Source organism: Thunnus albacares, chromosome 13, assembly GCF_914725855.1.
Source record: "Thunnus albacares chromosome 13, fThuAlb1.1, whole genome shotgun sequence".
Lineage (NCBI taxonomy): Eukaryota > Metazoa > Chordata > Actinopteri > Scombriformes > Scombridae > Thunnus > Thunnus albacares.
In genome coordinates this window covers 21,577,655-21,605,270 of record NC_058118.1, presented here as the reverse complement: position 1 = coordinate 21,605,270, position 27,616 = coordinate 21,577,655, and the positions used below count along the sequence as shown (strand labels likewise).

The following is a 27,616-nucleotide window of genomic DNA, read 5'->3' as shown; positions in this document are numbered from 1 at the left end:
ACTGTTTATGTTGGACTGAATCTACATTGGACTCATGGACATTCTTTTAAGTGAATGATGCCCTAAAGACTTCTTATGTTGAGCTCAATTTATGTTGGACTGATGAATATTTGTATTACTGATAGATGCCTTTTAATTCTTGGCAGTTTGTTGGGAAATTTTTACTTGCAAAATAAAGTACTTTTATGAGAAAATGCTTGCTTTAATTCATAACAGAACTTGACTGGAGGTTTGAAGTGTCTCATTTTTTTTCTTAATTTTACAACACCGGGGTCACTTCACTGTCTTTTGTAAGGCAACGCGGTGAGAAGAGTGTATCTGACATACCTGTATGCAGGTTCCTGTGTGTTCTCGACACAGGCTGCAGGACAGAGCCCATCGGCTGGCGGGGATGTGGGACACCTTGGTAATGGGCTCCATCTTCTCTGGACAGCCTATACTCACCTGCAGGGAACACATAACAGGTAAAGATACATTGTGTATATCTGATACAAAGCACTGTTTATGATAAACAATTAATGCTGTTTTTTCATTTGTCTTTTCCAAATGAGATCTTTGAAATTCAAAAGAAGTGAAGACTAAACCCCTAAACACCATGTATTCACCTTTTTATTGGTACAATGCAGTGAACTCTGAACACTGATAGCCTGAGATAAGTCATTATGATGAAAATTGTGACAATTAGCGTCAAAGTTTAATACTTTTTAGTGCTGAAATGATTAGTTAATGAACTGATTAGTCCATCGATAGAAAATTTTGAGAACGAATGAATCCTTCAACTTGTTTATTAAGCAAAAATGCCAAACATATGCTGGTTCCAGCTTCTCAAATGTGTCGGTTTGCTTCTTTTCTCTGTTTTATATCAAAACTGATGCTGAACCCTGGGTTCTGAGAAGCCTGTGATGGGTATTTTCACTATTTTTAGACCAATCAATAAATGTTATGCTGCCAAAAAGCACAGTTAATTCATTATTATAGTTATTTGTTGATTACTAGCTTGAGGTCAAGCTTCACCCATACAGTATTATTATTTTACTCCAAATTCTGGATTAACCTTAGTCCATATTTGATTTAAAAAGAAAAAAAAAAATCAAACTTTAAACCAAATCATCCACTTTTATGCTCTTTGGAAAAACATTATTTTAAAGCCCCAGTGTGACTCGCTTTCTCTGAGCGGCCTATTCAGAACGGCTTTGGCCCCCGAACCGCGCTACACCACATACAACCAAAAAGTCATTGACCTGTGCCAACCAGCCATGCAGAATAGAGTGGAGAGCACTCATCACTAAATTGCCATTCCTTCCTTCCTTCCTCCGCTGCCTGTTTCTTTCCAAAAACCATTCCACCTCTTTCACATTCACTTATTCTCATATTTGCAGGAACGGCCTTCTCTTTCTCGTCCTTCACGCTCGCATTAACAAGCCGACGACTGATTTCCGCAGGTCACAGTCCTCCTTCTCTTCGTCCACTCGTCCTTCTATCTGATTTTCTTTTTCTCTTCTCATCTGCTCATCTACAGAATGAGCCCACGTCCTTGTTTTTTTTTTCTTTTTTTTCCCGTTTTTATCGATGTTTTTTTTTTGTACAACCACTCAATCGGAGTAAGGGTCAATTTTCACTCCGATGAGGACGTCAATAGAAAGTGCAATTCAGACAATGATGCCACAGCAGGCGTCGTCAATGTTTGCTTCTTTTATACAACTGATGTAAGAACTGATCCATAACAAAAGGATCTCCAGCTTTTAAATGCTATAGTTAATTGATTGGTTGCCCTTAACCCCGATGCCCACACACAACACATATACAGGCACACACACGCAGAGATATATACACACACACACACACTCAGGGAGGTTACACTTTATACAACTCCTCCACTTTCTCCTCTTCTGTTGGATTGTGAGACACATACATGGAAGATTTCCGTCTATGTGTGTGTATGTGATTAATGTGCTCATTTCTCGATATTTTAGCCCCAATTACTTCACATTTCAAAGCTGGTAGATGAAAAACTGACGACATTTGAAATCACTTGAGTGGAAATGGGAGAAAATCACAGTGTTAAATGAAAAGGCATTTTAAAAGAGGGGCCCCACATCTTTGTGTGTGCGTGTGTGTGTGTGTGTGTGTGTGTGTGTGTGTGTGTGTTATGAAAAGCCATTTAAAAAGAGACCTCTCTCTTGGGGTAGAAGGCTGAGGGCAGCTATACACACACACAGCGCTGCAGGGGGGCTGTATCGTTTGAAGGCTGGGTGGTTTGTTCACGCACACAAACAAACACACACAATCCGGCACTTTCTATAAATTACACTCTCACACACCAAGCGTCTTTTTTCTGGAAATTTCCACTACTATCATTCTGTAAAAAATCTACTACTAGCCAACGTTGTGATGTGTGTGTCCTGTCAGATTGCGGTAATTTGTGTGCACGTCTTGTATTAACACCTCTTTAGCTCATGAAAGCACACACAACTGAGGACATGTGCACAAACGCACATATAGCACCGACATGCAAATTATCTTTTTTTTTCCTCCTCCACGGTAGGAAGAGAAAACAAAAGCGAACCGAGCAATGAAAACAATTAGCCCAATCAAGGGTGACAGAAGGCAATTAGAAGTAAAAGGTTTGAGGTGCCAAAAGCCACTCCATTACTGGGAAATCTGCTGGTGGCGTGTGTTGCTGAATAGGCTGAAGACACATGACTGACTGTCTTAACGTTTAAAGATGTGCGCAAGGCGTGAAGCAACATCCGTCCCCCCCCGAACCTCTGAAATGAGCGGCTGCTTTACGCCCATTTGGAGCTTTCAGAGAAGAGCCGTATTTCCAAAAAGGTATCATCAAGACACATCAAGTCAAAACGAGCGGCTGCTCGGCTGCACGCTCGACAAACAGATTCCTCATGAAACAATCCACATTATCTGCAGACTGTTAAGAGTGAGGTCTAGACTGAAGAAGCTACAAGAAGTATTTTAAGCGTTTACTGTAAACAAAGAAACCACAGAAGGGAAAAAAAAAAAACTGGAAGGTGCAAGTGTTTCTTAAAATTAAGGCCACATTTCCCGTAAAACCCTATTGTTTCAGATTTCTTTTTCAAATGCACTCACTTGACATATGAATGCTGAAAGCTGCAGTCATTCCTCCTCTCTCTCTATTGATTGTGAAGTGATACCTGCTTTGCGGAGCGACTACACTATAAAAACTCAGGGACAAAAATTCTAAATTCCCGTCGTTCTTTGCAAGAATGTATTTTCATGTGAGGCTTGACCAGTCTTTTTTAAATCAAGTTGGCATTTCCCAACATTTGCGGTTTGAAATCCCATCTTTCTGTTTCTATGTTCCTTGATGAGTTGCAGCATTGTATGCATCTTGTTGCTGGGACAAAACAAGAGCAATAAACCTGCACACGACTGCCAGCATGAAGATATTTATTTGATTTGTCAAGTTCAGACTGCTGACGCCTCGTATTATTTTGCATTTCTGCACAAATTGAGCGCTGTGGAGTTTGTCCAGTATGAAGAGGAGGGATGATTACAGCAAACACATTACTCTTTCAATGCACATATCAGCAAGTGAGTGTTGTAAGAAGATAAACTCGACATAACAAATGTTTCTCATTGACACATAAAGACACAGTGCATGAATCCCATTATGCATGCAGAGAGCATAACGCAATTTATTTGTATGTATTTTTGCATTCAGAATGTTTGCCTAATTGAGCGACCACAGACAAAACAGCTCTCGTTGTCAAATCTTCCATTACAGTGAGCCGTGCTACTACTTTATTTCTGCGCTTTCCTTAAAAGGGAGAGATTGTCTTTGTCTCTTTGTCTTTAAATAGATTTAAGGAAAGGTTTCGTGAGCAGCATGTCTCTGTCGTTTGAAAATGGTGGAAAAGAAAATCACTGTCCTTGAAAGGGTGTGCAGCCAAGTGTTTCTTGAGATGGATGCGGTCTCATATGGGAGGAGGATAAGAAAAGTAAAGTTCAGTCAAAACAGATTTTGCATCTCTTTCTTGGTGTAGACACCATGTCCAAAAGCCACTTATTTACATTCATCTTTTACAAACATTCACCACACACACAGTGGACCAAAGTTTTTTTTTTTTTTTGCCTCTTCGTGTTTGTGTAGTCGCTGACTCCATTGACCACTAAGCTAATGCAGGATAGATGGATTTTGCACTAATTACAATAATAACAACAGCTGTATGCACTCATGCAAATGTAAACAACAGCCTCTCACTTTCCAGAGCCACTTTGCACCAATATTCATCCCTCACAGGTAAAAGAGGAGACAGGGATACACATTTATGTATCTGTGTGTGGTGTGTGACTGGGATCATAAACACAAACACCCAGAGACACTTTGAACCTACTGATGTGCAACCAGTATAGGAGTTGATTGTGCATGAAAACCCTTGAATGTATCACAAATTGATGATTAACGTACTGACTGAAGTTTCAAGATTGCTAAAAAAAAAAAAATCTGCATCAGACCGTATTTGGACCTTTTGACCATCTCGACCCCCCATATCTTCCCATGAATCTCACCTCAGGGATCCATAAGGCACAGCTGACGTGGACCCACTTGGTTCCACTGCGGGTGGGCTTGAGGGCTCCACCTCTTTTGGGGCAGAGCAGACATTTGGGCTGGACGCCCAGAGCGCAGGTCCGACACAGCCAGTTCCCCTGGGGTACCTTCAGGATGCCATAACATGCCTGCGACGGAGAGAAAGAAAGAAGAGAAGAAGAAGAGAGAGAGAGAGAGAGAGAGAGAGAGAGAGAGAGAGAGAGAGAGAGAGAGAGAGAGAGGTTATGAGGAGGTGATGATGTGAAAAGGCTTTTTAACTGATTAACTTCCTGATTTAAAGCAGTATTTAGGACAATAAACTCATTTGCTTTCTTGCCAAGAGTAGAAATAGATGAGAAGATTTCTGCCTAATGTATACATAAAGTCTGCTAAAACATGCAAAACCATTGGTATGGTCTAAAAATGAAATTTTCAAATCAATTCTCATACTTTTTGGGACTGTAAAAATACATGGAAGTGTAATTAGTTTCAATTTATTCATGATTTTGAGATACATTTCTCAGTACAATAGTAAGAGAAGAGGGCAGACTCGGAGGAGAGAACGACTGATGATTTATAACAGGCTGGATTTGAACTCAGACATGACTTTAATCAGCTACGCCACAAGGCCACCCAGTCATCTTGTTTTTATGTCAGAGTCCCATTACTTTCATTTTTGGAAAGAGCGTACTTTTAGCGGTTGCCACTTCTAAAAAAGAAAGCTGAAAAAATGATTCCAATCTGCTGCTTATTTCTCCTGTCAGATGAAATTAGCAAATTCACAAATTTCAAAATGACACACGACAAAACATTTATCATTTCTTCCTTTGCCTCATCTTACAGCTTTTTCAATGGTTTTGCTCCAATAACACAGACAAAACACACACAAAAAACACCCTAAACAGTCCCTCATGATTTTATTGTCCCACCCAAAACTTTTGTTCCAACCGGAATCGACTTACGGAAGCAAGACATTTTCTAAATGCCATTTGTTGTTGCTTTAAAAACACTGCAGGTTATTTTATTATCTGCACTCCACCCATTTCCCCTTCCGCTAACACACGGAGGTGTCTTGAAAGTTGTTTTTTTTTTTTTTTTTTTTTATGCCAACCTAATTGCACGCTAACATTTGATAAAATTCAGCCCCCAATGTCTGTAACGGAGAATGATTTTATTGTCAGATAAATTAATTCTCTACAGTACCGTGGGGGGTGAAGAAACAGAGATAGTCATTCTTAAAGCCTCTTCTTTCTTCCAATGTCCTTACTTGAGTGTGAGACTAATCAAATCTAATTTATAAAGAGTCACTTTTTTTTTTTTTTTATACTTGAAACCAAAATGAAATTCCCCTGCAAAAACCCCCCAGAGATTTCCCCGCCATAACTTCAGGAGCCACCGCTGCTACATAAAAAAAACAGACCTCAATATGCAATCCGGAAGAATACAGCACAATCACTTATAAGTCGATAAAAAAAATCAAAAAAATCACACTAACAGGATGGTGTTAGAGTGACAGGAGCACAGGAGGAAACGAAATGAGACATCAAAAAGACTGTCTTCATTAAAAGCAATTAAAGCATTTTATTGATCAAAGGATTTTTATTGATCAAACAAAACGCTTCAGTAAGCAGGGCCTGTTTTTTTTCCTCCTGCTGAAGGTTAGGGACACACGCCTCACTACAGAAGCAACAGACAGTGCTGGATGTTTACAGTACTTTCTAAAAGCAATAATATTACTTAATACTCCCCTGGAGCAGCAGTTTCTTTCACTGCCTGTTACATTTTGTTTCCATGACACCGCCATGTTCGACTTAACAAAAACTGGGAAAACACCGGGGGAGAAGTGAGGACGCAAATACGAGCACCAGACACAGGCGGAGGTGACGTCATACGCGTTGCTGCCGACCGAAGAGAGCAGCAAAGGTGGTTTAAACACTGTACGTTTCAGAATATTGACGCAAAAGGCTTCAATTAATGGAAATGTTTCATGAGGTAGCAAATGCGTCGGCCCATCTATGTTTCTAGAACCCGAGAATACGGACGATATGCTTTGGTGAGAAACTTTGATTGTACACAAAACTGTGTTTATCGTCAATGAAAGTGCACAGTCTGAATAGTAACAGAAGACGTACGGTGCTGATGTGTTAAGTTCTTGTTATCTCTTTTGTAGAGCTGCAACGATCAGTCAATTCATCTATCAGTCAATCAACAGAAAACAAATCGCCAACTATTTTGATGATCGATTAATCGTTTTGAAGAAACAAATGTCCAAATTCTCTGATTCCAGCTTCTGAAATGTGAATATTTTCTGGTTTATTTACTATAAACTGAATATCTTTGGGTTATGGACTGTTGGTTGGGACAAAGACATTTGAGGACATCACCTTCAGCTTTGGGAAACTGATTTTTTTCACAATTTTGGGGCATTTTATAGACCAAATGACTAATTGATTAATCAAGAAAGTAACTAACAGATTAATCAATAATGGAAAAAAATGTTAGTTGCAGCCTGCTTCAGTAATTTTCTCCTTTTTTTCACCTGAAAGCTTGCTGGAATGATCCTGTTTTCCCATTTTTTCCCCAAAATAACTTCAATTTCATATATATAGAAGGAATGAAGATAAATCTAACCAGCATCTCCTGAAGGCAACAGATAATAATTGTTGCCAGGTGTCACAGGCAACGAGCAGGTTTTTTTTTTCCTCACATTATGAGTGAAATTTTAGTTGACAGACCAACATGAGATTCGGTCTGCAGTCGGAGGAAACTATTTCCAGAGGCAGATGATGACACTGAAGGTGTGTTAGTGCCAACGGTGTCAACAGAATAATTAACACTGTGTCACTGTGTAACAAACACAGCAGAAGAGTCCCTGAAGCCTCAGGTTGTCACAGTCACCATTTGTGAAATTGCTACTGTATGTGTTCTTTCATGTTGTCGTTAAATGAAGTCAGGGGGAGAAAAATATGAGAACCATATGTAAGGCAACTCTGAAGAAAATAGCTAAACCTCATATTTGTACAACCTTGATTTTGTGTTTTACTTCTTCAGCATTTTGAAGTTATTTTTTTTTCCCCAGAGAGAGGTAAACCACTGAATCCTTCCTGACCTGATGAACGCAGACGTTGCACTTGTCGCAGAAGACCATCTCGTTGCCGTCTTCTCCCTCTGGCGAGCGGCAGACGTCGCACACCACGTCCTCGTCGTACTCGATGCCCAGGCCTTCCTCTGTCTCGATGGCCTGCCGCATCTTCTCCTCACACACGCTCTCCAGCTCCACCAGAACGCACTCCATCGTCAGCTCGTCCAGCTCTGGTAGGGCTGTTGTTGTGAGAAGACAGAAACCAAAACCAACAATCAAAGAGTATGTTTTTGTAGGTGTGAAGTTTTCTTCGTTGTCTTACGCCATCGCGTTTTATTTTTCTTTAAGAGAGAAGTAAGAAGTGCCCTAACGCAGATAACCTTTGTTAAACTAGAAGTACCACCTCATGGTTGTATACCTCCGCCAACCAGTCAATTGGCAGTTTACATCCATGTCTGTCCAGAGTCATGAAATAGGCATGAAATGACATGCTTGGCCAATAAAGCTGATTCTGATGGAACACAAAGCTGTACATAATACTTTAGATATGGATGTTGCTGCAAAGGAGCTACGAGAATTCTTCAAACACATCTTCAACACGGCAGCACAGAAGATCTAAACTGTCACCACAGTGTCAAGGTGGGCACCAAGATTAGTGTCAGCAATTCACTATCTGACCAAATGTGAAATATGGTCACAATCTCCCCTTCTGTTCCTGAGTTTCGGTGTTGAATAACGGCCAGAAAAGTGTTTTTGCAGAACATTATGACGTCACAGTGAAGTTGACCTTTTGAACTTTTGAATAGAAATTGTCATCACTTCATAATTTTATCCTATTAGACATTTGTATGAAACTTTGCCATAATTAGCGTATGAATTCTGGCCAAAAATGTGTTTTGTGAGGTCATAGTGACCTTGACCTTTGACAACCAAATTCAGTTAATCCTTGAGTCCCAGTGGACATTTGTGCCAAATCTGAAGAAATTTCCTCATGACATTCTGAGATATGACCTTCAACAGAATGGGAAGGATGGTCACGGCTGTCACCGGCGTGGAGGCATAAAAACATAAAAAAGTGTTGAAAGCATTAATTGACATGACCAGTGGGAGGAAGGATGAATATTTGAGAAAATACGAAGCCTGTACACAGCAATTAAAACTGAGAGCTCAGTAAAAAAGGATCAACACTCAGAGGTTTCTTTCAGTTCTTGTTATCGACAAGGAAACTCAAATTGGGCGAGCCAATTTAATAAATTCAACTTATTTTTGGCAAAAAAACACTTTGTCTCAGACTTTAATTGGAAATGCAAACATCTTTCCTTTGCTTGTACACCTCACAAGGTCACTCTCTGTTTTCTTTGGGCCAGCTTAGGATGAAATGTGCTGAAAATTAGCTGCAGGATGTGGGAGTATGTGGAGTCGTACTTGACTCTTTGCTAACCAGAGAAAAGCAGAGAAATGCTACATGTGCTCTACTACAGGAGCATATGCAATCAAAGCCAAGAAAAACAACGAAATTTGCCATTAAGCCCTTCTTGCTGACAGCTCAGTTCACCATGCCAGTATATGTCGGCATTAGCATTAGTATTCCTGCCCCATTTGCATCTCAAAGTAATGCCTTGCTCTAAGGCTGGTTAATAGTTGATGAAAACTGATTTAACTGGCAAATGCGAGTTTTTCGTCCCCATAAAAAATACAAGATTTGAAGCAGCAATAAAGTAAACAGTACGGTTTCCAGGATGGGGGCAAACAGATGTGGCATATTATTATCTCATTCCATGCAATAAGATTACAATGATTATACAAAATGGTTAATAGCAAGGCATTAAATCTAGTGTGAAAAGAGTCTTTTTCTGAAATGAAGATGATTATTTGGATAACTGTTCAAAAGCAGGGGAAAAAAAAAGCCTTTTAAATGAAGTTACTTTGAGACTGACTGCTTGCTGTCAATGAAGACGGTGCTCACATGAGTCAAATTAATCATTTTCTCTGCCATAATCTCTGGATGTTGGATTTAAAAGTTTGAGAAAACATTTGCAGGAAGGTGATCAGTATTCCAGAAGATTCCTTTTCCCTCTAATAAATAAAATACATCTTATCAATTTACATTTTCTGTCACGTTACTGTTCCGACTCAAAAAAATAGTGTAGCCCGACTCCATGCAGCTATAAAGAAACTCTTAGTGTCCTAGATTCTATAGTTGAAAAATTATTTATTGATTTATTTGAATGATTCAGCACTCAGTGGGGATTTTTTTTTTAAGTGGAGATGAGCATCCTGTTTCACTATCTATTATTCATGTCACTCAATCCCTGCCCACCCGAAACTTAATGAAAAATACAAGAAACAAATTTATTTACTGATTCTTGAGCATCTTCTCAGTTTCACATAAAGATGTAGAGCTCAGACTCACACAAATCCAACCGAAACACTTTATTAATTTGATTTATAACGTCAACTTTGATACGAAGATCAATCACAGATTAATGTTGGATTTGGTCATAAGTACAAACGTTGGCTTAAATGAAGAACAAAAAGGAAACTATATGATGGTGGTTGTTGTGGATTTAGAAGCTGCTTTTGGAGCAGCTATGAAAAGGGAAGTAGAGTTAGATATTAACCTGCTGTGACATTAACATCATGAGCTAAACACACAGGAAGGAGGGCAGCAGCACCATTATTCACACATCTGAGCAGTACGTATACAATATGTATCTGTACTCTGTACTCTGTGTGTGCGTCACTGTATTTATCTTCTGTGTGTTTCTATGTTTGTACATGTAGCAGCTGTGTGCACATGCGATTACAAATTTATCATTATGTGAGTGTGTATGTGTGTCTCACGAATGCACTTGTCTGTTACAGCATTCAACATGCACACACACACACAAACAGATTTCATTGAATGCATTATAATGCTATAATGCGTGATCTTTAAAGGACAGGTTCACAATTTTCCCAAGTCTGTCTTAAAACAACAGTCAGGTGTCCATATGATCACTGAAAGAGGTTTTACTTGTTGTAATTATTCATCCTGTTCATACTGACTATAAGATCCTGTTTAAAAGTGCTTACAATGTAAGTGATGGGAGACTAAATCTGAAGATAAAGTGGATATCCTCTACAGTTAGTCTTTTTTGTCCCCCAACACTTACATTAAAAGCATTATGAAGGGTTACCTTATGGTCAGTATGAACAGGAGGAATGATTACAGCAAGAAAAACATGTTTCAATATTAATTTGGGCACCTGACTGTTGTTTTAGGACAGACTTGAAAAACTGTGAACCTATCCTTTAATACCAAGGGTTTTCTCTTTTACTACTCACAGTGTTATTCCTTGCTTAGTTTTTTGCAAGAGATCGAGTTTCCTCTAAGCTGAATTATCAGAAAATCAAATTAAGCCTGTCTCTAAACCCAACTAAAAACGTTAAAATAACTAAAATTACAGCAGGTCCAGTATCAACACTCAGTCCTCCAAGTTTACATTCTGAATACACACACTCGTATACATGTACAGTATACAGTACTTGGAGGACTGAGACAGAAAGTGCTGAATCGTCCTAAAAGATGTATTTTGGAGCATTTTTTCCTTTTTTAATGGAGAGCTGATAGAGGAGAAGCAGACAGGAAACGAGGGGACAGAGAGAAGGGCGTATGACATGCAACTAAGGCACCAAAGCAGAGTCGAACCAGGGACGTTGTGGTTATGTGGCATGCATCGTAACCATTTGGATACCAGGGTGCTTGTGCTGAGTCATCCTGTCATGACTCCGTAGACATACAGCCTCGCCCAGCAGAACCAATCAACCGTCTGTTTGTTTTTTCTAGCATCGAAGGTTATGAGAAACAACCCGCCTCAGCTCCAGGAAGAGCGTGTGTGTGTGTGTGTGTCTGTCTGTCTGTGTGTCTGTCTGTGTGTGTGTGTGTGTGGGTGTGTGTGTGTCTGTGTGATTTGGGGAGAATGAATCCCAGAAATAAGGCCAGAAACCCCAGCGGGGATTTATAAACACAATTACTACGCTTTATCTGAGAGGACCCGATCAGATATTGAATAAAATGGTGGAGATGGGAGAGATGCTCGGGGTCAGCAGTTGTCACCATGGCAAAATGGAGGATGTAGAAAAGCAGTGGACGGGGGGAAGTGACAGAAAACTGTAGAAGAAAATAAAACAGAGAAGACAGGAGAAGCAGGGGATGAAAAGGGAGGAGAGGACTGAGGAAATGAGGGTGGCAGTGAGTCAGAAACCAAATTTTAAGACCTTATAAGATTATTTTTTAAAATGTAACTTGGAGGTGAGTTTTCAATTTAGAAATTGAGAGAAACAGCTGGAAATGCTTTTCTTTTTGATGGGACATATCTAATATAGCGTGCAGGGTGGAAAGGGGGGAAAAAAAACAGACATGAAGCTAAAAGAAAATTGTCCTTAGGTAACATTTTGTAATAAAATACACAGTCTCATTTGACTGAAAACCACCCTTTGCTGGTCTCACTCCTCTGGGAGCCTTTCATATGAAGACAGTTTATATAACTTAAAGTGATTTTTCAATACCTAAGTCCTGTAGAAGAATTAAACAATCCCTGTTTCTCCTGAAGCCAGCTGGGCCTGTCAATGTGCAAACCTCTGCAGCTTTAACGGTGGCATTTCTGTGCGGCATCAGCCATGTTTCTGGCTACCTGTTTATGTGTTACGCCCATTTAGTAGTGCTGGAACAAGTGGTCGATAAATCAATCAGTGGATCAAAGAAAATTCATGCATATGCTGGTTAAAGATTCTGAAATGTGAGGATTTGCTGCTTTTCTCTGATTTGTATCATTGTGCATTGAATATCATTGGCTTTTGGGGAAAAAAGCAATTTGAAGATATCACCTAAGACATTTGGAAAACTGTGACATCAGTTGCAGCCCTACCCAAGAATATGTCTGTTTAATGTCAAAAATGTTTGTTTACTGGGTATCATCAACATCATATTATGCAGAGAGTCAGTTTGCACTCACCCATCTGTCTGAACTCATGGTTGACCAGCTCCAGCCAGGCAACGTCCAGGTCGTCCAAGTCATAGCAGCTGTAGAGCTGTGTGGGAGGAGGAGGAGGCTGGGTGTCGCCCTCCCTCTCCTGCCTGGTGTGGGATGGACCACCTGTTGACTCCGGCAGTAACCTGGAACAAATGCAAAGAGTTGTACGGACAGTTTAATATGTGGTCTGGAAACAAAACTTGTTTCGACACCTTAAAAACATTTTTTCTCTGTGTTTCGTTCCAAAACGCCTCAGCTGCCACAGATCATCTTACATAATGACTGACGACAGAGAGCGAATAAGACCGATCGTTGGACCTGTTTATGGGTTTTGTTGAACCTGTTTATTCCAGTTCTTGATCGACAGATTAACATTTATGAAGTAATAACATACAACATAGAGCGCTGCGGTTAATGGCACCTGCAGTCGTGTATCTGCACACTGTTAACACTGACAGCACAACCTCGAGTATGTTACGCTCATGTTTCTTCTAGTATCAACTTCAGCTTGCTTCCCTTTTTATCAACTGTCCAAAAAATAAAAATAACCTGTAAAAATTGGGCACTGCTTCACATCATACTCAAGTTAAGCTATTACAGAGCGTCGATAGCTTGACTATTTTTATTCTCAACCTTGGGGGCTAGAAAAAATCATTTGAACTCTGAAATAGGGCTGCAACGGTCGTCAGAAAAATGCCAAATATTTGATGGTTCCAGCTTCTAAAATGTGAAATTTTGCTGTTTTTCCTTCTCATATATGACAAATATCTTTTTAGATTGTTAAGTCAGACAAAACAAGCAAACTGAAGACACCAACATGGCCTTTGAGATATTGTGTCACAAGCTGGCAGGTTAATTGATAGTGAAAATAATAGTTAGTTGCAGCCCTACTCTGAAGTAACTAAATCACAGTTACAAACACTGCTGCAAAGTGTAGACATATTAGATTTAATGCATGTCAGCAGCATTTAGAAGCTCTAAAAGAAGTCTGGAAAACGACTGAGAGAGCCAAATCATTTAATCCCAAAATTTCAGGTTGACAGCCGAATAATAAATGCATTAAACAAAAGACAGTCTGGAAAATCATGACAACAAACAAGCCAAACACAGAGAAACTGCATCAAGAAGGACTAATAAGAGGAACCCTTGTTTCAGTATTTACATTGATAATCCAGTCACTTTCAAGTCTTTCATCATGAAGTGTTCATTATATTTTGCCAAAACTGCATTTGCATAATTGTGTGGTAATTTTTCAAAGCTCTACATGCTCTGTGACAGACTGCAAAATCCAGCACCACTCATGACAACAGGAATTAATGGGGGCCGCTTTTTTTTATGTCTGATTCTCTCCCTTACAGCCAGGTCCTTCTGACCTCATGGTCCAGAAAGACTGAATCAGACTTTGACGGATGCCAAAAAAAAAAAAAAAAAAAAGAAAAGCTATTGAAACAATGACAAATCGAGTGGTTGTAGGCAGCAGTGACAGGAAGCTCCTCCAGGCAGTGTCTGGTCTCCGGAGCCTCGGGCCTGAATGTCTCTCATGTCAACAACAGCAGGAAATGGGGTCAGGAACTCTGCTCGACCCACTGGGAACCAATAAAGACTCAAACACACTTATACACACACACACACACATACAGGCTCCAATGAAACATCTGTCTACTGCACAATCTAATAGACACATAAAGACAAAAAAAAAGCACAAAATAAGGCATATACACACACACATAAACACAAAACTCACCATCAAGACAGGGAGACACCACCCTCCATTACTCAGAGAAAAACCAACACGCTGTACAGATCAACCGCACCGTTTCTCTAAACACTTCTGTGTTTTGCACGGAAACACACACGCCTATTATTCACACGCTCACATGCTGAAGTCGTAACCTTTGTGTGAAAAGGTGAAGTGCGCCAGCGATCACAACAACAAAACAAAACAACCTTTTTTTTCGCTCTCCGTTTGGCTCCCGTCTTCAGCGGCTCATTATCATACCTCTCAGTTATCATCATCACCATCATCATCATCATCATCATCATCCTCCATCACTGCCGTCGCCCTCACATCAAGCAGCACTGCGATCAACATCATCATCATCATCATCATTATCGTTATCATCGCCCTTACTGTCGTCATCCTCACAACAGCTGCCACAATCGAATTCAGTTGAGCTTCGCTAGAATTACTTTTCATGTGTGTTGCCAGCACAGAAACAATATGAAGTGAAAATAACCAAAACAAATAAATAACTGTCATATTTATATTTATCAATACTGTAACAAGGAGGAGAGTAAAATATAAACACATACAGAGTTCATATTGGTGCGATTTTACTGTGACTTAAAAGCTTAATCCTCATTTTTGCATCCTCCTCTTGTCCTTTCTCTCCTTCTTTTTTCACATCTTTGCTCCTTTCTGTTCTCTTATCACTTTTGTCATTTTTCCCCTCTCCTCATCCTCAGTCACTTCTAGTTCAACCCACATCTCTTCCTCTTTCCCATCCGTTCTTCTTCTCATTTGACGTTTGACACTGAGAACGTGCAGAAAACGTCCCTGCTGATGAACACATACAGTATGAACTGCACATGCTCCACTGGGATCAACACATTTGCAGAAGCACTCGCTGTCACTGTCTTGGTCATACGTGCGTCAGCGACTAACAATGTTTTCTCTGCTGATAGTGCGTCCATTAATCTACTAAAAAAAGCACAGATCTGTTCAATTCACGTCCGTCAATAGCTACTTTAGACCACAAGCACATGATCCATTGAGGCGAATGTGTAATCATTAGTAAATCCAAATATCTATCTTTCTGTGGGGACACAAAAAGGCAGAAAATTGGACCCTGTTTTGGCCAAGGATCAGGCTGATATCTGATACTGGACAAACAGGCCTGGCCAGTCAATAGGCATGGGAGAAGGGAGTGAAAAGAGCGAGACAAAGACACACAAGAGAGACACACACACATACGCAGGGAGAGACAAGAATAGGTTTCATACTGGAGACACTGGGCCGGTTGTTTCGGTTATGTAACGTTAAAAGCAGCTTCAGTGTCTTATTACATTAGTGGTTGGTGTTATTGCATTATTAAAAGGATAAGGCTGGAGATATTCTACAGTTTTTGTTATTGTCAACAAATCTCATGTCTTTCAATACTACATGTCATCTATAAAATAATGTTGAAAAATGCTAAAGCCTACAGTGACATCCTGAAATGTCTTGTTTTGTCCCAACCAGCAGTCAACAACTCAAAGATATTCAGTTTACTATCATAGAAGACAAGAAGACAAGAAGCAATAAACCAGAAAATATTCACATTTGAGAGCTGGAAGGAGAGAATTTCTGCAGTTTAAACGATTAATTATCAAAAGTAGTTGCCGATTAATTTAGTGTCAATCAACTAATCGTTGCGGCTCAATACAAAAGCAATACTTGTAATATTTGTGGGATCGATTCATTGTTGGTTTTGGTCTTTTCATGGGATTTGTTGTCAGTAAGAACAATATATATATATATCACCAAGCAAAAACTATTTCAATAATGTGCAGCAGTGGTGTCATATACTCAGAAGTTAGTGCTGCTGGTGTGTATGATATTCTTAGCTTTGTTTATTCTAATATGGACTTTATTACATTTAGTTTTATGACTGTGACTGGCAGTGTTGATTTGCTTTAGCAACATGGGGATGTGAAAAAAAAAAAGTAGTGAAAAGGAGAAAAGAAAATGACAAGAACAAGACTATGAAAAGAAAACAGAGGAGGCTCAGGAGACGAGAGATTCCCTGCCAACATTATGACACAGAGTAGATGATACCTGTAACAAAACTGAAGACCTGTGTAAATTTAGAGCAAAAATAAAAGTCGATACCATATCTGAAGTCACCCAGTTCTCTATTTGTAAGATTAGACCCTTTCTGACTCACTGATATCAGTTTAAAACAGTTGGAACAACCTTTCAAAGAGTTTTAAAGAGACATGAGATCATGTTATGTCAATTTAGTGCCTCTTTCTACCCTGTCTGTCAGATCTCTGGGTATCATCTTTCTGTTACCAGTGTGGTGACATTTGCAGTGAGCTGGTTTGGATGTCAGAGGTAAAAGAGAAGAAACATGAAGTGGAACATGAAAGGGATGCGTCGCCTCATAATAATGCCAAGTCATCCCATCGAATAGGAAGTGAGTGAATAGGAGGTCAGAGTACAATGTGTTCTTCCACTGGTAAGTATCATGTATCCCATAAACAAATGTACAGTGCACGCGCATGCACGCACACACACACACACACACACACACACACAGATCTTACATAATGTAGGTAAACAAAACCATGTGCGAAAGGTCTCCTGTTTGTCTAGGCTTTATCGTGACAACAAAGGCAGAGATAAAGTGCAGAGTCGTCTGTCAATACTGAGAACAATTAGAGCTCTGTGTAAAACTGTAAATAGATGTTCTGTCTTTTTATAGGGTTTAGACCAATCCTGAGAAGTTTAGAGGAGCCAAAAGCCTCTAAAACTGCACTTTACAACATTAGCATTTTGAAAATCTGCTGAAGTGTCTGCTTTCTTAAACCTCATACAACACACTTGTATTATCAGTTAAGGCTGCAACTAACGACTATTTTCAATATCGATTAATCTGTCGATTATTTTCTAGATTAGTTGATTAGTTGTTTGGTCTATAAAATGTTAGAAAATGGTGAAAAATGTTTTCCAAAGCCCAAGATGCAACCTAAAATGTCATGTTTTGTCTCAACCAACAGTCCACAACTCAAAGATATTCAGATTACCATCAGAGAAGACCAAAGACACCAGAAAATATTCACTTTTAAGAAGCTGGAACCAGAGCATCGTAGCACTTTTTCTTTACTAATTTACTCAAAAGATTAATTGATTAATCAACTAATTGTTGCAGCTCTACTCTCAATATTTGCATTTTAATAATGAAATGCATTACAAAGCTGCACTGGGGCAATTGTGTACTGTATTGTGCTTGTAAATGTCACTTTTTATGCACAGATTTCGCAACATCACTGATCACAAACTTCATTGGAATCTATCGTTTCATTCTCACATGGAGAGGATGGGACATGCTTCTCAATTTATTTGTTCTCAATTTAGATTGTTGTACTTGTACAGGTATATCTGTGCAGATTGACAGTGTGTCGATTTAAGGATAATTTTCAAGCTGTCTTTTTGGTTTGGTTTGATAACATTCTTATGTATTTATGACATACAAGATTATCAGGCTTTGTTGGAGATTGACTGAAGAAATATCGCGAAAAAAAGGGAGCAAACAAGGAACAAAGTATCCTAGACGCACACCAAAGCAGATCACATTTTTTAAAAGATTTCAAGATTTCTAAATATTTCTAAATTCTGAATCAAAGATTTCCTTGATAATTTCACATTAACAGTCAACTTTTTTGTAACTTTCAAAAGCAATTACCGGGATATGGAAAGAATGTTTTTAGTTAAAAATAATAATAAAGAAACCTTAGAAATCCCTTCTGTTTACATTTGAGGAGTCTAATGAGGAGAGCAGCAGAGGAGGAATATTTAGATGTTCCCTCCTTGGTATCATGATGATACGACAGCAGAGTTTGCTTTGATCTTAATGGTGCGTCCCATGAAATATTTATCAGGAAGAACTACACACGGTGGGGCTCTGATTCTTAAAACAATGAAACCGAAACACCCCCACATCCCTCTGCCAGCTCTGAGGCCCTGAGCAGAAGTGTCTTTTGGTTTACTATACACGAAGTGCCTCTGGGGAGCAGAGGAGTGGGAACTGTAAAGTATATCTTGTGGCATAACACTGCTGAATAGGATGTTATATGAGCTTGGCCGGGGAGGACAGGTGATTTATATGTTTGTGTGTGTGAGAGAGAGAAAGACAAAGAAAGACAGGGGAAGAGAGAGGTCAAATAACTGATGCAAATAATTCTTCAGACTTTGATTCAGTGGAATACACCAAGATTTTGGTTGATTTACTTGAAAAAAACAGTTGCCAATTAACTTAATGTTGATCACTAATCAATTAACTGACTTAACATTGCAGCTCTAATTACAGCTTCCATGAGCCATGGCTGTCGTTTCTATGGAGGAGAGGCCAGTCAGTGGCGCAAATCAGAACGATAGCTCCATAGTTGCTTAATTAATCCACAATTGAACCAAAATTTAAAAGGGAACCAATTTAAGCCTCAGATTGCGTTTTCAGTTTTCTCAATGTTGTAATCTTTACCTTCCTCCAACCGTTAACGTCGCATGTGAACAAAATTTACACTCATTTATTGGCTGTTTGTTGCCGAAATGCATCTCCAGAGTTGTAGTTAACTTCTACCCCAAAATTTTTATGTACACAGTCTTATACCGTAGCAGTTTGACTGGGAGCCGGTGTGCCAGTCAGAGTGCAAGACTGACAATGATAATATTTTTCAGTTAAATGCCAGTCAACGCTACAAAGGGTACATGACTTGATGGCCCCTTAACAGTCACTAACAACCAGATATTTCCAAAGGCACCAGCTGATGAAAAGTAACAAACACCCAAGAATTTGAAGGCCATCACAGTGTATTGTACAGTCAGTGCTGAATACAAAATCCACAGTTCAAATATCAATAAAAGTCCTCTTCAGGATCCCCAGTAAGCTAACAAAAATACTCAGTTTGAGAGTTAATAGCACCACGGGCAACAAATAAACGAATAATCCCAAGGAACGCCTCTTGCATCTAATAGACAAGCTTAGTGCTGCTCTGACAACTCCAGAGTACCTCCCTATTCTGGTCAGTGCGCTGCTGTCCGCTCCAGAGAATGGACCATCTGGGAGCCTGGCGCTTTGATGGTGGGTCCACGGAGTAGAGGATGGAGCTGGGTGATAATCCAATTCTGTAAAATGGGTGAACTAAGAATTGTGGACTTTTATGGCTCGTTGCCAGGGATCGGCAAGCTAACCGACCAACAGTCTCAGGACGGACTGTACCTCTTCCACTGGTGAGTAGATGTGCGCCATTTTGGTTTGAATGCCAGCATTGATATTCCCTGAGCTGGCTGGCTGATATGTGTGTGATGCAGAAGGGTGGGTGCTCAATGGCGCCGATCGCTACGACTTCTTATCAAAGAACCAGATATTTTCTAATGTAGATGTTCATCTTTTGCACTGATGATTTGACCAAGAGAGTTTCATGCCAATCAAAGCCATAGAAGAGCTCCAACTGTGAGTCACATAACACTGTCTACAGGAAAAATGAACCTTGTTTCCTGTCTGCTTCTTCACTAAACCACTGTAAGATAAAGGCAAAATGCCAAAAGAAAGCTAAAAAGAGAATTAAGTGCGCCATACAAGTGAAACTTTCTGAGACTGGTCCTGTCTTTTATATACTTCAGTGAGAGGTGATACTTGTGAGACTGCATTAGTTTTAGCTAGGTTGACCTAATAAACTGAGCCCTGAATGTGAAATTGCGAGGGAAAGCACAAAGCATACAACAGGAGCAGAGAAAAATATGCAGCTCGATTATAAATGCAGATAGATCAAATAAAAAAAGAAAGAAAAAGAGTGAAAAAGGTCAGCCTGGCCTTGCAAGTCTTACAAGCTTGTTCCCTCTCCTCGCTCCCATATGTTTCTCACCACTGTGTAAATCTCACTTTCCTCCTTTTCATAAAACGTCAATAATAATCTTTTCTCAAGGAGGGATGAAGTGGATGGTGTTTACATAAGACATTTCCAGTGTGGGCAGAGCGACAGCGGCTGAGCTCAGCTCTCGGTCTGACTCTGCCCACACAGGACACGTCTAGTTTAAACAGACTTCCACTCCTGACAGATCATTTATGAAGAGCAGGAAGTCCCGCTTAAACGAGGCTGGAAACGTATCTGAGGCTAAACAGATAAACAGGAGGGCATGGACGGCAGGTAGGAAGTCAGAAACGGAGAAAGAAAAAATGACTGATTAGGAGTTAAAGGGGAAAGGAGAAAAGGAAGGGATGTAGGATGGAAGGAATTAAGAAATTATCTCAAGAAAGAAAAAGAAAAAGACATCAAGGCAGAGGAAAATAAGGAATGTAATATAATACGCTTAAAACTTTAACTTCCGAGAGATTCCGACTATTGATCACAATCTGCTAGTTGACAGCAAACAATCCTAACATGAGTTTAATTGTTTTAAACAACTCAGAAATACTCTTAATTAGCTACAGCTGATAAAATTTGCCAGCAACAGCTAATATTGCAGTTAAGAATATCGACCATTGCCAACGAGAAATGTAATCCTTTTAAAACATGTTAAATTTTTGGTTAATAATTTGAGCTACAATTAAAAGTTGCAGCATTTGCAGGTTCAGGATTTCCCACAGTGTTTTATAGAAAGAAGAAAGTCAGATGAAATGATTATGTTGTTACAAACGGAAACAGTCCACACATCTGATCAGTGAGGCGACTGTTTAACCTTCATCTCGAAACTACGTTGATAACGAGATGAGACGCGTCAGGATCTGTCTGATTCAGCCCGGCGGGTGATTGATTGAGCGATCGCAGGAGAAAGAAAAAGAGAGAATCTTTTGAGTTTTTTCCATGCTGGGAAAAGTAAAGACAAACAGTTCAATCAGTCACAGTTAAGTGCTGATGTGTGAGGAAAAAAAAAACTCACCACTGGACTGCGAGTCAGACACAAGGACATCAGCAATCGAAGGCGTTTTACCCACTAGAGTCTGCTTTGGGTTGAAGTTATTTTAAAGTTCATATTAACCAGCTGGACTTGTATCAACCCAGCAGTTCCTTTGGGAAAACTCTTTAAAATTACAATTTCAACGAACGTAGGAACGATTAAGCAATCAGCCATGAAAGGGAGGAATGGGGAATACAAGAGGGAATCAGGATCATAACAGTACAAATAATCGAGAAGCCCTGGCAGGAGCAAAGGAAGAAGAAAGTTAAGGAAAGATGGAGAGACACGGAGAAAAGCAGGAGAAAAAGAAGAAAAAAGTTGAAAGAGTGCAGCTGGGAAAGTAGGCAACAAGATGTGATGGAAGAAATTGGAAGAGGAGAAAAAAGAAGAGATGGAAGGATTTTTTCCCTCTGTCTCAGTATTTGATTTTGACTCGTAGTCAAGACTTAAAATTATTTCAAGAAGCTCCTCTCTTCTCTTAAATTCCTCCAATGAGATACAATAACCTTTCACACATGTTAAGTTAATGTAAAATCTGCTAACAAAGCTGCAGAGCACATTACCAGCACAACAACAGCAACACAGCACAACATCACAGAGGAGGAAGTTTCTTTTAATAAAAAGCTGGAACATGTCCTCATGCTGAAAACACTTGAAGGTAAGGCTGTTACTCTGAATACAAGATAAAACAACTTGTTCAAACATACCATTCTTGTCAGATTCAAACAATCGCTTCCCTGTGTGTACACATACTCTGTGTGTGTGTGTGTGTGTGTGTGTGTGTGTGTGGTTTAAATAATCTCTCATTCTTGAAATACCTCACTGTCACAGTACAGCTATTCCCTTTTCTTCCCTGTAATCCCCCTCTTTCTTCCCCTAGTTTTCACACCAGACTCTGTGTGTGTGTGTGTGTGTGTGTGTGTGTGTGTGTGTGTGTGTGTGTCTGTGTGTGTGTGTGTGTCTGTGTATGACTGTGTATGAGCGCTTTGTGCCAACAGCCCCTTATCCTTGGGCAACCCCTACAAAATCCCCTACTCTAAAACACACTCCCCATATCAGCATGCAGACTGGAGCGGGAGAATCAGGCCAGCATCCAACAGGGGCACAGGGTTACCCACCCCAGGGTCCAGGGGCAACCCTGTGTGGTGCTGGAGTCTGTGCGTGTGCATGTGTGTGTGTGTGTGTGTGTGTGTGTGTACAACTACTACTGATAAAACTATCAGTAGTCAACCACCGGCTGACCAATGTGTTGCTCTTTAGTGAATGCACTGAGCGAACAGAACACATCAAACCTTTTTTGGGGCTACTTGTGGGGGCAGCGGACACAAGCTGTGAATGCAACACTGATATGGACGAAAGTTAAATATTCACTCCTCCTAACTCCTGAGTGATATATCTAGCTTTTTTTGTTGCTAGCTTTCTTTTCTCCACTGAAAACAGATGCCAGCAGCTGCGGCTAAAAATGAGAGTGTGTGATTGAACCACAATAGCAAAGTTGCAGGCCAGAAAGCCAAAACAATGAGCTACTACTGAAGTCAAACTGGTTATGACGCAGACTTTGTGAAACAAAATGACAAAAGTTTTTGTCCTTCCTCCTCCAGTCTGAATGTGAACTACTCTGAAATCCTCGCCAGCATTACCCTCTAAGCTTGTGATTATCAATCAAACTTGTTATCCCTGATTTCTTGCATTGTAATCAGATGAAATTCATCATTTATTATAAATATAAGACAAGAAGTGGAATTTGCACTTAGCCTAGAAATCAGCAGCACACTGCAGACAGACATTGGTCTTTAGTGTTCATCTAACAGTCTGTTCAAATTGGACTGAAATCAGTTGAAAAGTTTGTTTTAAAGACTATAACTTTTATTTTGATGGCATTTGATGACTATATTTCAACATGTCACATATTCTGCAGGATCTCTCGGACATATTTCTTGGCAAAAGTGAGATGCTACTGCAGTAACGGCGGCTTGTTTACTTCCATGTTTAAGTCGGATTCGTCTATATGTCATCAATACTGACACACACACACACACACACAGCAGGGGGGGACGAACTGAACTCACAGAACCCAAGAGATGTTAATAAAATGTTTATATGTGTACACACATAAAGACACAGAGACACATATTCCAGGATTAAGAAGTGAATCGTCTTTATGTCTTATTCATATGAAGAAAGTCCCTCAGTGTAGGGAGTCATCTTTGTAGTATCGATATGAAATAAATAATGTAATTATATGTCAAATGCACAGACACATACACACACACACACACACACACACACACACACACACAAACAGAAATTGTTGTGCTGTGATGCAGGGAGCAGTGAGTCATCTTCATGTCATATTCATGTCAATGAAATCAATCATCCCCCCCAAACACAAACATCATTTGCACAGTGACCTTTCAGAGATGACTCACCCCTGTGTTGTTTTTATAGCAATCAGCTTGACTACCACACACACACACACACACCCAATCATGGAAAGCAGACTTTTTTCTTTTTTTTTTTTTTTTTTAAACAACCAATTTGCATCCCTCCGCATTTTTTGCATCAATTTAAAACTTTTTCTTGTTTACAACTGAACAGATATTCAAAGAAACTGTTATCAAATCAGATCTGATGACCACATTTAATGAAATATTGATAAAAAACATAATCATAGCAACAGGCAGTAGAAGACAGAATCAAGAAAATATACTGAAACCGAGTTTTCTTGCAGTAGAAACAGAAGTTAGATGAGGGGATTAAAAGAGGAAAATCAGAAAAGTTAGTCTGAGGAACTCTTCTAACTTTTTTTTTTTTCAACAGAAATACCAAAGAGAGGATGTTACAGAGCTGTCCACACTGTTTGACTGACAGTTGATCTCTGCAAAGGTGCAGCGTAGAAACACCACAGTAATGAGCGCTGAGCACTGAAGATGGAGAGAACACGTTTAAAAATGAGAATCCACAGAATTACCATTTTAAGTAGGAGCTCATGAATGAAAAATGGGACTTCATTACGGCCTTTCCTCTCTTACCGCCTTTCTCTCTCTCTTTCTCTTGATGTCACTGCCACTCTCTCTCTCTCTCTCTCTCTCTGTGTCTCCACCTCCTACTCGTGTTTTCGTACGCACTTAAAAATATCTGTCCAGCACAACCAGATACATCAAATTTGCTAACACTCTCAGGTCTTGTAGTCTATGTAGGGGCGTCATAATGGATTGAAAAATATAGTAAAATCATGCAACTCTTCCACAAGTTTCTTGTTTACACACACCCCAAGTATTGTGCAGTAATAGTATACAGTACTATACTTTAAGTTTAAGAGAAGTTACAGGAAATATTTATAGCATAATACTATATCTAAAGGGTTTTATGTCAAGTTTAAGAGAAGTTACATGAATCCAAAAAAATCTAAAAAAATCTAAAAAATGGTTGGATATCACTAATGCCTTGATAGAATTTGTGAATTTAAATAGTCAAATACTTTATTCTAGTCTTTTTCAGCCAAAAATTTAACCTTCTAGGTCAAAGTTTAAAGGAATTAATATCCACTCATGGAGTTAAGGGGATTGTTTTTCAGGGATTCTCTGTACACAGGAAGCCAGTGTCAGTGTGTGTTTTACAGTGAGCTGCCATTTTGGTCTGTGGTTCAGATGCCAGTACAGTCTGCCCGTTGTCATGGATATGACTCAGACTTATTAACACCACTACTCTAAAGCACTGCAGGCTACCGCTCGCACACAAACACTACATTTGCACACGGATACTGCCAAGTGCACAAACAGATACTGACAGGCGCGCACACACACACACACACACACACAATCCGAACTTATCGACAGCGAACACACATGACCACACGCATTCCTAAAGAAATGCTCACACAAATAAACACGAGTACAAACGCACACAGAGAAACACACACACACACACACACACACCCCTCTTGGTTTGTCGCCCTGTTTGCCTTCCCTCTCCCCTCTCCAAACTCCCACAGTTCCTCCACAAACAGTACAAAAAAAAAAAAAAAAGAAACACAAAAACTAACTCCCACCGCCCCAACCCCTCCCCAGCTCCTTTCTTTCAGTCCTGTCCTCAGAAATGTGCAAACAATGTTAAACAAAAGAGACGAGGCCCGTAATAAAAAGAGGAAAAGAAACGAAGGGGGCAGTGGAGGGAGATAGAGAGAAGAGAGAGAAGGATGGAGTAGTGTGTTTGTGCCTGGAGCAGGGTTTGGGCAAACGAGGCGGGGGGAATGTTTTCATTCATATTTTCCACTCAGTTAGTTGGGAGCCAGAGAGGCACAGGAGTGAGAGACAGAGACAGTGAGAGGGGTAAGACACACAGAAAGAGAGGATAAAAAGTGGAAGCGAGAGCTGACAGGAGACACCAAAGATTGTTGGGGTTTTTTTTTTTTTTCATGTTTCGTGGCACAATTCCACTTCCGCTCTCTTTCTCTGCCCTACTGTCTTCTTTACCCCTCCCTCAACCTCTTCTCGAGTCTAAATCTGTTATCTCATCAAAGTAAAAATGAACTTAACTAAAAAAAGTTGAGGTCTATTGGCCGAGAAAGCTGAAACACCACAGGTATGGAATGGAAGCAGAATAAATTAGATGAGCAGCAGAAGATATTACATGTGTATTAAATATGAATCTGACACGTTAGAATAAGAGATATAGCTTACTTACTTTTGGACTACTTACTTTTTTACACTCCAAATACTATTAAGTTGATCAGCTTAAATTATTGATATGATACGAATGAAAGTTTAACTGGGAGATTCCAAGAAGTAAATCTGACGTGACATGAGAGGTCGGATCATTTCAGTCAAGAAGATTCCCCGCTCTGTTGGTCTTGCTTAAATGTAAATACACACAGTCCACTCGCAGTCATACAGTGGAGTTAGCGAGTGATGTATCTTACTCTAGACATTAGCCAAGTTTCAATTTGTCAAGTTACATGATTAAAAATAATTACATACAGCTGATATAATCTGCAGCCAGCAACGTTTATCACTTTATTCAGCAAAATCGGCAGTCAGCAACAGCCAGAACTACTTGATTGTTAGCTATGTTTTTCTTTGCTAATAAAAAAAAGGAGATGTTTAAAAGATATGATAACGGGTATTTAAGGTTTCTGTCTCTACATGCATTGTGTATATCCTTGCATTTCCAGAAATTTGCCAGTTTTGGAAGACTTTGAAACCTACATCCATGTTTGTTTGCAAGCAGTGTGTCTTGTGCACGTGCCCATGCATGCATGAGCATCCTTGCAGGTTTGCAAGATACTAACAAACTGGGGATCCATTCTTAAAAGCATTACCCCATTACTCGACAGAAATTATCATTAAACTTGGTGCAGTAAAATCTAAATTCAAATCTCCTGGAAGAAGAGACCATAACTTTCTCAGCATGCTCATTGGCAGGAAAAAGGAGCTGCCAAGTGCTTGGTTACTGCACAAGCTGTTCAAGAGAAATTAGATTATCACTTTATTCCTTTTTTTGGAACCAGACCCCCTTTCGCTTCAATAGTTTAAGAGAAAGCAGTGAGGAGGCTGAAACGCATTAGCACATTTGTCGTGTATGGTGGCCATATGAATTTCAATCGACTTCCCAGTGCCGGGGGTGGTGCGTAAAAAAATGCCAGAACTTTCATTTGAGGCGAGGACTATTCCTTTAAGAGGGTTGCGGGCACTTTCCAGGGAAAATGAGGAACACATTACATCACTTTAATGTCATTATGTACAAGTTATTGAATAAGAGTATGAATATCTGAGTGCCTACTTTAATCACCCACACGAATCGCAATATCTAGTATTCTAAAAAGAAAAAAAGTTTTTTTGTTTTTTTAAAAAAGTTGCAGTTCACTATGTAAAGAGTTTACTGTATATTTTGAGTGTTGTGAACAAGTGAAAAAGTTTAAGAAAACAACAGCTTCACAAGCTTTCTGCAGTCATCCAGTCCTAAAGGCAGGACAGGAATGTCACTCAACTGAGTCACAATGTTCCCTATGCAGCTTTTAGCAAGAAACACTAATACCTCTTTATATAAATAATTACACAATGCTGGGTGTGTGTGTGTGTGTGTGTGTGTGTGTGTGTGTGTGTGTGCGGGGTAGTTTGCTGAAACACACCCAGACAGGCAAACACACACACACACACTCATTCACACAGAAAAAAAACACATGAAAAGGCAGGAAAACAAACACAGACAACCACGCACAAAAACACAGACAGACAAGGAAACACACAAAATGCAGACACAAGTAAACACAAACTGACAGGAACAGGCACACA

General features: G+C 39.7%; 1 protein-coding gene across 1 annotated transcript in view; it reads right to left on the bottom strand.

Annotated features, from left to right (window-relative positions):
* jade2 (jade family PHD finger 2) overlaps window positions 1-27,616 on the bottom strand; it is a 202,614-nt gene that overhangs the window by 78,795 nt on the left and 96,203 nt on the right. Inside the window, exons 5-8 of the mRNA XM_044369919.1 lie at window positions 12,647-12,807; window positions 7,677-7,888; window positions 4,549-4,716; window positions 328-444 (exon numbers count right to left, since the gene is read on the bottom strand). Coding sequence (XP_044225854.1) covers window positions 328-444; window positions 4,549-4,716; window positions 7,677-7,888; window positions 12,647-12,807 — 658 coding nt within the window. The remainder of the gene's footprint in view (window positions 1-327; window positions 445-4,548; window positions 4,717-7,676; window positions 7,889-12,646; window positions 12,808-27,616) is intronic.